The 10,965-nt window shown below is 38.7% G+C and overlaps 1 protein-coding gene across 2 annotated transcripts in view; it reads right to left on the bottom strand.

The window, feature by feature from the left end:
* The window catches only part of ptpn11b (protein tyrosine phosphatase non-receptor type 11b), a 36,824-nt gene extending 27,393 nt beyond the window's left edge, over positions 1-9,431 (bottom strand). For both annotated transcript variants that reach the window (XM_029506941.1, XM_029506940.1), the window contains exon 1: positions 9,311-9,431. In XM_029506941.1, coding sequence (XP_029362801.1) covers positions 9,311-9,324 — 14 coding nt within the window. In that variant the 5' untranslated portion in view covers positions 9,325-9,431. The remainder of the gene's footprint in view (positions 1-9,310) is intronic.
* Between the last annotated feature and the right edge of the window lie 1,534 nt (positions 9,432-10,965).

Below are 10,965 nucleotides of genomic sequence, written 5' to 3' on the forward strand. Positions count from 1 at the left end.
TATTTTTTTAAGATAAATGTAAATTTCAGACATATGTGTCTTTGTAGATTAAGAAACTGTGACTGCTTGTCAATAACAAAGCAGCCTGACCTGTTTTAAGTATGACATCGAGGAAACATGAGAAGAGTGAAAGAAGAGACAGGCAGGGCGAGAGACAGACACTGCAGGAGAATTTGAATGATGCTAAATATGCGAAATGGCTCAAAATGACAAAGTGGTACATACAATTTAGACCAACACGGGGGCATCCCTGAGAACCTATAATTATTGGGTGTTTAAGACTAATAAACATTCAGTGTTGACTAATACACTGACTCTGCTTGATTAAAATACTAGTCCAGAATATCGCTGGGCAGAACTGATCTGCTTTGCCTTGTCATATTGTTCAAGTTGAGGAAGATTAGAGTTGGAACTTTGCAAATAATTTTTTGTAACTAATTACCTGAGGATTATTTATAAAATACACTCTAACTGCAGGGCGTTAACTGGGCGAAGCGTCCCCCCCCCCCCCCCCCCCCCGTGACATTTGAAGTATCTCTTGAAGTCTAACAGGGACTTTGGGTGGTTGTGCTCAGGAAGAACCATTTGGAGACAAACAGGAAATGATTTGAAGGCATTGAGAGAGCGATAAATGTATTATCCACAATACTTGAAGTAAAATTACACTTCTAACATGGTTTCTATTAGACAATGTATGAACACAAACAGAAATAGGAAAACCAGAGGAAAAAACTGAAACACAATCATATGTACAAACTGGGAAATGTAAAGTACATGCTGTGTTGCAATTGTCTTGTTAATTATGTTTTTCATGTCTTTCCCTGGTATATCATATATTGGCTGTCCACCAAATTATTTACGTTTTCCAGTATCTTGAAAGAACAAGATCTGAATCTCACGAAGACTGCCTGAACGAATTTAGAAAAAGTTTTTTCATCTCTGGACCACTATACTAAATATATTCACATCCACAACTAATGAGTACTGTTTATAAAATGATACATTGAGTTTTAGTACACTTGACGATGGTTTTTTCAAGCAAACCTATTAAACCCTAAATCTAAGAAGCATTTTTTTCTGTGCATAGTCTAAAACTTTACTATTATATAAATCAGAAACTTTCAAAACAAAGACTTAAACCCTTATTCACATTGCCCTGTAATTCAAAAGTAAACATACTTATATTTGGATAAAAAAGCAATAATCAAAGTAAATTATCCCAAATATCTCAGTGAATACCTGTCATTGCATCATCGTCAATATTGTTTTACTGTCATATTGGCCAATATCAATTTCAGATTTACACAGTGGTTTTGCCACAATAAAACTCAAACTGGCCTCACAATTTCTAGGTTACTGTACTGGGGAAGCATTTACAGGTCATGGATGTCAGATGGTGGACAGATTACTGGTGGTACTGTGTTTAATCCTACACAGATTCATACAGAAAAATAATAACAGAGGGGCAAAAATGCCTTATGTCAATAATCCAATCTAATCCCTCATCATAGTGCTGCAGTCGCTCGTCAAATTATCAAAACAATGGGGGCAGGCTGGAGCACAACAGCAGCACCTACTGCACAACTGAGCTCCATTTAAGGTTCAAAGGCAGAAGAAGAAGTTGGCACCTTCTTCTAAGTTTCTTTTTGTAAAGTTAAAGACCTTCTGAATAACGTGAGTGTTCTCTTAACTACTTTCCAACCAAACCTCATGAAACACCCATTTTCACAATAACAACACACACACACAGACACCATTGCATGTAGAGGGGAACAGTTCAAGAACTGAATCTCATGGCACACACACTTCTGCACAGCCAGCTCCCTACATGCTCTTCCAAACTCATTTGCTCAGCTACAGCACTGGAGTCTGTATATCAGATGAATCACATTATAGCAGAATTTAAGCCATTCCTTCTGTAAAAGAAAGTAAAAGAGGTGTGACCGTTTAAATTAACTGAACATGAATAGGATTGTTTCTGCCCTACCTCACCATTCTGCTCGAAGCCTGCCACAGCCCCTTGCTTCAGCAGCCCCAGAGTTTAGTAATCCAGAACTGGGCACTGTTGCACAAGGGAGGGTGAAAAGGAGCGAGGGAGATATAGAGACGAAAGGGGGAGGGTCGGGGTGGGGGTGCTTGTAAAAGCTTTAGTGGGTTAGATAGAGTGGTACAGAGACAGTAGAAGAAACAACAGAATAGTAGAGGGGGGTGCTTTGCAAGAGTGTTCGAGAGTGTGGGGCAGGAGCGAGAGCGAGCGAAGGGGCGGAGGCCTTTTAATCTGGGATTTGGATGAGCGTGAGCAGGCCTGATACTAGCACTCATCATTGCTATCAGCTTCGCCCTGCCTTCCCTTCTTTCTCACCTCAAATGCACATGACAGCCGCTAGCAGACTGGTCCTCTGCTTTCATCTCTCGGCCTCACTTTTTCTCCCCAACAGACCAGGTCAGCCACAGTGCGATTGCTTTGCTCTAAAACCCATCTATGATCATAAAGCTAACAAAGCTTTCACTGGCTGTAACACCAACCTGACCAGGCCAAGCCAGAGCAGGGTGCCAGGTCTCTGAGGGATACATGGTCCCAGCTATCTTTGTTAGAGGTTATATGCAACAGCTGTGTTGCCCATGCCTGTAGATTACATCTAATCGTGTGTCGCACAGTTACACTGGATCATAGTTAGCCCTCACTAAGTTAAACCCCCAAATCCAGCCAATTCAGCAGTATGCCATTAGGATATTCATTCTGCGGGTCTGAATTAGAGAGATTTGCAGAAATTAACTGCAGAGAATAAACACCCAAGAGAAAAAGACTGTAGTTGAACTTGATAAAATGAAATTTAGTAAACTAAAAACTAAGACTACCTTCAAAGTTATCTAATACTTCAATTCATGCATGTACTTAACTTTTGCATTAACAGTTTTTTTTTTTTTTTTTTTTTGTAGCTTTGAACTTAATTATTGACAATAGAATCTTCAAGTGTGATTTCATGGATGACGGTGGTAATGATTAAATCTGGTATGTATCTGGATGTGTTATATCGCATCAATGCCAACTGCTCCAAAATTAAGGCCAGGGTTGCAAAGGTTTATTCATGTTTAAAATAACTGAATAATGCATTTTAGGTGTTTTTCACTGAGCAGAGAATTGCTTCGTGGGGAAAAAAAAGACAACCTCTGATGTTTTTTGTAGATGCCACTTCTCTCATACCGAATAAAATTATTTCATCTCTCTGTTCAGTCTTTGACATTTATTGCTTTTTATAACATTCAGTGAAGGAGCACTGGCCCACAGTTGCGATAGGTTTCTACTGATATTGTTTGCTAGAAAAGCAGAGACAGCATGCTTTCGGCAGGGCCGCCATTGTGTTGAGACTAATGCATGAAAAATGCCATACAATAATGAATAACCTTCTTTACCTCATAATTTACAGAAAAGCTGCCATATATTAAGTGAACTTTCATTTAATTAACTACAAATTGCTCCAGGTATAAAATCACAATTACTTCAATTTGTCAATGGAGTTAGCTCTCATATAGAAAGATTATGTAGTTTCCCCACGACATATGACATATTAACATTTGTTTAATAAATTCACTTGTTCATCAAAGATATTCATTATCTCGCATTATCTAGTTCCTGGCACTGCTTCACTTCAAAGAGTCAAAGAGCCATTTTAAGTTTCTTAAACTTTTACTTTTTTAACCTTTGATACAAAGAGATGAAGAAAAAAATCTGACTTTTACATGTTGCACAGTTTGCGTTTGGTTACTGACTCCAACACTGTCCATACAAGGGAAATCAAACAAGACATTTTATTCTTAATGAGACTCATTTACCACATATCGCTAACGCAGTCCTCGCTGTATGCCTATTGGTTTTGTAAGGAAGCCATTCTGCGATATGGAGAGATGTAATTATTTGGAGATCTGCCTGCACTTTCTAAACTCAGGACAAAAATATATTTGCCTTTTCTCTTTCTGTGTGTCTTTCTCTGTTTAATGATTAACCTTTAGGTCATCACTCATCAAGGCATGCTTGAAGAAACAGACCCTGTTTGTAGAGAGCACTAACAAAAAGAGTCTTGAAATTCAAAGTTGACTAAGTGCAGTAAATAAAATGCTTAAAACCAGTCTACCGCATGCAGACTGGTTTTATGTACAAAACCAAAAGTGTTGATTTAATAAAATTATGTTAAGCTCCCATGTATTGATTATCCTATTATAAACTTAACATGGCTGTGGGGTATCAATACAAAACCAATTTTAATTTATAATTAATAGTGTATAATTAAATCAGAGGAGTGCAGAATTCTGTGGTCAGATAAATGTTATTGCTTCTCTGGGTCTTTATTCTGGTGGCTCATTATGGTTCCAAAAGCTCAAATGCTGAATGAGTTGTTTTTGACCATCCTCCTTGGCTTGTTTTCAATGACCAGTGAAAATAATATCTTCTGAATAAAGACAAAGATGTCTCTATTCTATTGCTCTTTCATTGCAACTTATTTTAATTGCACAGGAACTGCCCAAGATTAAAGTTTTGCATCCTTTCCTGATAGTTCATATTTATTTTAAAATTCTGAATGATACAACATCATTACACAAGATCCACCAATCCAAAAGTCATGCGTTGCCTTTTAATTTAGCTGAAAGGATGTAAATCTGAGTCTGAGAGGTGCCTTTAAAAGTAACTTCACAACAGGCTCTTCCTATGCAACCCAGACAGTTTCTCTTCCTCACCTCCTCAGATCATGATTGCAGGAGCAGGAATGACTGAGGGCATTCCAAGAATAAGATTCCCTTTGACAACCACCAGCCACCCCATTTCCCTGCATCTGGCCTTGGGCAGCAAGAGAAATAGAGAGAGACAGAGACGAAACAAAAAGAAAATACCAAATGGCCTGATTTTATCTGTCGAGACATCGACAGGGTAGGGTAAAAAAAAAAGTGGTTACACTGCAGAAGAGAGAGAATGGCAGCTGGGACCTGCAGGTTAGGCCTCAAGCTGGTTGAAGGCAAACAGGCCCAGTGTGCATCCAGCCAACACTCTATCCTCTTACGTAATGTCTCAAGTTCAATATAGACCTCGTCAGCTATTTAAAGCACTGCTGTCCAAGCACACTGACAAAAAGGTGATATACTTAGTAACCACCGCACAGCATGAAAGCGTCTGCCTGGGCTAAATTGGTCCTAGACAAGCCCGGGCATGCAATTTCGGTTATGTTGCAGATATTTTTAGCCCAATTGATGATTTTAGGTATTTACATCGAGTGAAAGACTCACACACACCAAGAGGCTGAATATTTCCCTTCTCTGACCAGCACAAGGTGGTTAGCTAAGTAGAATTAGCTAAATGGCTGATGCAATCACTATGTATGTGCCTGCAGTTTGTTTTCTGCTTTTGCACATTAGTAACCCACCAGAAGCTTACAAACTGATTAGCACAAGTTCTGGTGACGTTGAAAGATGGTCAGTGGCTTACAGAGCAGTGGTAATTGTCCTAACATGTAAAAAAACAAAAATAAACAAACAAAGGAAAAAAAACTGTAGCACAGAGTAGCAATCATTTCTGGCTTTTTGTATTTACATAGAGGAAACACAAAGTCTTATCAAACACAGAGGACAAGTGGCTCCTGGCATAGTGGTTAGTGGTTAGTATATATCTGAGATGTTCTTTTTCACAGACACAGCCAACCTTTTCTCAGACAGCCTTTCTAGAATACAGAAACTTGCATATATATTTTGGTCTTCTTGTCCAGAATGGCAAACATAGATTATGAAAATCCCCAAACATAGTTTTTAAGATGCAATTCTTTGAAGTTTGATGCAAAAACCATGCAAGATTAATGATCAATGAAATAATCCTCATTTCTGTATTGATTGAATGTTGTGCAAACATGTTTAACAGAAGAATATTTTCCCTCAGATTTTACCATTATGAGAGATAGCTTTTTACAGATGTGGCTCAGTGAGGCACTCCACTATTACCGATCAAAATCACATTATTGAAAGCAAATTTATGGTCATGCTCAGCTAAGAGTTTCCATTTGTCATTAGCTGTTCAAAATGAAGGGTACAAGTTTTGATTTCGTTTATATTTAAAACCACTTAAATCACCAGAAATTAAGATACTGTACATTTTTCTAGTTTACAATACATATTTGGTTTTATTTGTATATTTGACCTACTGCAGGATAGAGTTATATATCTATCCATCCATTAACCCTAACCCTAACCCTACAATCCCATCTGATACTGAGCAATGGATGGGCACAGGTCATTAGTCAATCACAAGAAAGGAACCTGAAGGAATTACCTTCATCTAAGCTGCGCTTCGGTCAACAAATTCAGAGGACTGAAGTTCTGATACATTAAAATGTCAAATATTGGCACAGACGTGGAAGAGTATACCCTATATGCTCTTTCTTTTTAAGAACATTGCCTTTCAAATCTTGAGGCATACTAGCATGAAGTAACATTTGAAGGTCTTGGGGTCTGTTCTGTTTGAATAAAATGCAAAACATGTATATGGAAAAAAAAACAAACAAACTGACAGTTGGTTCAGAGCACTTCTGGAAATGTCGGCAGTGTTATCTTATTCCTCCACATGGGCTGTTGTTTTCCTGTCGGCTTATCGAGAGAACTGACTCACTGTTCTCAGCTGGTCAAATGAGTTTCAGTGACAGATGAGGTCTGTTCCATATACAAAGTGGGGGGGGGGGCAGAGGTGGTTTCCAATAATAAAAAGTTTCTAATACTACAAAGAAGTAACTGGCAAAAAAGAAAATGGAACAACAGTATAGCATGATGCTGCATCATCAATTCACTTCCTTGGGCCCACGGTTATACTTGGACACATAACAATGATTAATCATTGTTACCTTAACAGTTCAATTGCAATAACGGAAAGTACAAGTGGTTCCTTTATGACTAATCTGCAACAAAACTTCACTAAAAAAACAAAGTGGAAATTCCAGCCCTTCCCAGTAGCGTGATGAACTAAAATCCTTCCTGAAATGGGGAGACTGAGTGATACAATCATCGCCACACCATCAGCTCCATCTGATCAAGATGGCACACATTGTAGTATTGTTCCCCTGTGGTATGTCAGCTCAGGAAGTACAGAGCAGGCGACAGAACAAAAGTCGTATCTGTCCCAGCGATGAACCATGGAAACTGGTAGACATGACAACAGTTTACAACTTTGTCTCAGTATTTTCTATGTGTGATCTTAGCCAGGTAGTGGTTTGGGCCCCTGAGGCATCTCTATTTATATGATAGTGAATATTTTCACTGTTTTGCTGCTGCTGTCATCGGTTTTGTAATATTTTGTTCACCAGCCTTCTGTATATTCATCTGTATATTCACATGCACATGAATACAGAAGAAATCAAACTGAGGAGATTTCCTAATATCCTAACAGCCTAACTAACAGACAATCAGCTACTGCAAGAAGTTTACAAGGAACACTTAAGAAACACAGCACTACCAACAGTACCACTTCAAACTAAATTTTGCATGGGTGGAAGGATAGGTACTCCCTGCTGGTCTACCGTGGCGGACCATGATTGTGGGAATGCTGGGAGTTAAAAAAACGGATTGTGAAAGATTGAATTTTCCTTTAATGTCACAGCCAGCCTGGCTGCTTTACTGTTTCCAAACTGCCTTTGATGTGCGTAGTCCTATGCCATATCCAGCTAGATTCTATTGTGAAAAACACTATTTTGCCAAAATAACATGGCCAGAATTCAAGTCTTTGTTCTGTCAGAGGAGAAATAAATGCCTTTGTGGATCGTAAAGCTGGACTAAAATCAGAAGGCTGCCTTTTCAGAATCAACATCATGAATCCAACATTGCAGTTTCACCTACCAAAGGCATTGTAGGACACAACATCAGTTACATGTAAAACATCATGCAATGTAACACATCTACTATTGTTTCCACCCATATAGCGGTGGATTATTTGTGTCAACTACAAACGCTCTGTTTGCTAACGCTGCATTTTTCAGTCCACAACAGCCAATAATGGCCAAGCCACAATTCACAGGTCACCTTGGTTAGAAATCTAAAGCAGGGTGATCACTTGAACAGACTATCAGTTATGAAAAGTGTGTCAGAACATAACTGTGTTTCACTGCACCATTTCACAAGTCATAGCATCGGCAATAACATCGACAAAACAAATATCTTTTTTATAATTTTTATCTTTACCTGTATGCAGGTAATTTACTTGTGGTTTGTGAGCCAGAAAGTATCTGAAAAGTGGTTTTAAGAAAAAAAAAAAAATTCCATAAAAACAAATGATCTAAAATCTAAATAAGTATAATAAGTTCTGGTGCTCAGCACAGAATACCCCACATATTAAACTAGTCAATGTTTCAGCAAAGTGTACTTATCATTACTGCTCCACAGGTATACATGTGGTTAATCATATATAGGAAGAGTTAAAAAAAAAAAAAAAAAAATCAGATATTTAGCAACATAAAACCTTCAGTGTCAGAGTTCAAAATGCCACTTTCATTGACTTAAAATGTTCACTTCAGTAAAAAAAAAAGGAAGATTGCTTTTTCTTTATTGCTAATTTTAAAGCAGACAAGAAGTAAGTTTACAGTGTTAACAAGTATTATTTCCTCTTCAGCAACTAACAGTAATTTACATAAGCACTTAACGTGTTTTTGTCTTGGCATTAGCACTGAGCTGAAACTAATATAAGACTTTCTGTTTTTATTACTAAAGTGCTCTGTTAAAATTGCTATATGTTTAATGCAATATCTCACAGGAAGCTGGAAGCCAATTTCCTGCACTTTGCACACACACACACACACACACACACACACACACACAAACACAAAAAGACATAGCACACAAGTACAAAATGCGTAGCTACGTAGCTAAAGATGAAAACTTTTACGCTGTCCGAAAATATTTGTGAGTTCTGGAGAATCTGACAGGACTTTGAAATGTTGAAATGTTAAAACGCGTCTGAACAATTGTGGCATTAACAGTCCTGTTTGTGTTACCGCTGCGAGCCCCGTCGTAACAGGATGAGCTCAAACTTTTGTGCCTTTGCGATAAATTGAAATAAATTGAAAATACAAAAGAGTCGACGCGTGTGTGTGTGTGTGTGTGTGTGTGTGTGTGTGTGTGTGTGTGTGTGTGTGTTAACGGGGGAAAGTTGAGCCGCTGCTCTCTCACTGAGCTTCAGTTCAATCTCATCCGCACAATCCGACCGCCCGCTCGGCTGCCATTAACGGTACACTAAACAAACAACAGCAGCAACACAAACACGGACACACAAAAAAAGCTCGGTTTCTACCTGCGAGATGTCATAGCAGTCTCTAGAAGCTGTCAAGTGTCCCCAAAGGTTGCCGGTCCGTCTCCGCTGAGTTTCTGACAGGAGCCGCGGCTGCGTCAGACCTGCGCGTGCCGCCAAACCTGCTGACACGTCTTCCGGTCACCGCCTTCAAAACAAAAGCCTTGTTTGAGGGCAAACTCAGCGGAGAAATCTTAAGCAGTATTATTTTTATTATTATTATTGTTGTTGTTGTTGTTGTTGTTTTATAACCAACCATTTAAAACATTACTACTTTAAAGTTTAATGTTTTTTTGTCGTTGTTTAATGTGGTGCTCTGATCTCTGCACATTAGTATACATGCTCTTATATTCTAATTTACTATCGGCGATAGTTTTAGACCATATCATATTTTCACTTTTTTTAAGTACTACTTATTTTCACATTTTACTATTTAGGTATGTACCTGTTAAATTGGACCATTTCACACTTTTGTTGTGCAAGTCAAGCATGTTTTCCTGTTCTGCTCGGGCTAACTGCAGATGATTTGATGCAAACCTGAAGAGCATGGCTGAGGCTCTGGATGGCATGACCAGGTGAATAACATAGACTCCTCTTTTTGTTTGTGTTTGTTTGTTTGTTTGTTTGTTTTTTAATAAAGGTCTGGGGGGGGCTAAATAGATCATAACGTCCTCACTTGTGATTGGCTGACTGACGATGACGTCTGAACACAGGAGCCCACCCACCGAGAGCTGCCTGTCCTCCAACGTCGGAGAATGTTCTGTTAATTATTAACAATGAGTTGTTAGAAAAATGGAAGATATTCATGCAGAGAGCAGAAGACAACAGGATCAGACAGCTGTGGGCAACGGTCTACAAAATAAGATGAAATAACTCATTTATAGAAAGGAGGGAAAAGGAGAGCAGTCACGATGGGACACTGGCGGTGTGTGTGTGTGGGGGGGGGGGGGGGGGGGGGGACGTCAGCACTGACGTCACTAGCCTGTGGTTATCAGTGGAGGTTGATCTGCAGGGGGTTGGCTGGGTTTATGCAATTGTCTGTGAGCTCACAGGCTTCACTTGTATGGATTTTCTTTTCCAATGTTTGACCCAGTGGGCTGCTGCTGCTCACTGAAATGATGGGAGAGAGGATTTGTTTTCTGTTGTCACAGTAGCAAATGTGTGCTGTGTTTCAAATTGAAAAGATGTTTTTGAACGTAAAGTTTCTTATTTGGGTCTGGCGAGCAGTTGAAATGATCCCGTTACTGTCTGATCGATGCTTCTGAAAATCAATGAAGGAAAACTGCATGAAAATTTATTGTGTGATATTAAATGTGATTGAAAGAAAAGCAAAGGCCTTGAGGCTTTATTTCTGCGTGAAGGATAAAAAGATGAGATCAGTCAAATAGTGTTGATGCTGGGAGTGGCATTGCAAATAAAGAAAACCTTAAACAATGTCATTGCTTGAAAATTATGAAAGCTAAATCTTGATACAAGTAGTTCTTGTTGTTTGGTAATGTAATATACATATTAATTTTCCTGAAAGTCCTGAAAGATTTTTGCACTAAAATGAATGAGATGAATGAATGCCAAACAATGGTTGGCTGCAACAATAGAATGGAAAGTAAAAGAGAACAGCATCAGACATAAGAGGTCCCTAAATAAAAAGAATAATCAAA

This window comes from Echeneis naucrates, chromosome 7 (assembly GCF_900963305.1).
Source record: "Echeneis naucrates chromosome 7, fEcheNa1.1, whole genome shotgun sequence".
NCBI classification, from domain to species: Eukaryota; Metazoa; Chordata; class Actinopteri; order Carangiformes; family Echeneidae; genus Echeneis; species Echeneis naucrates.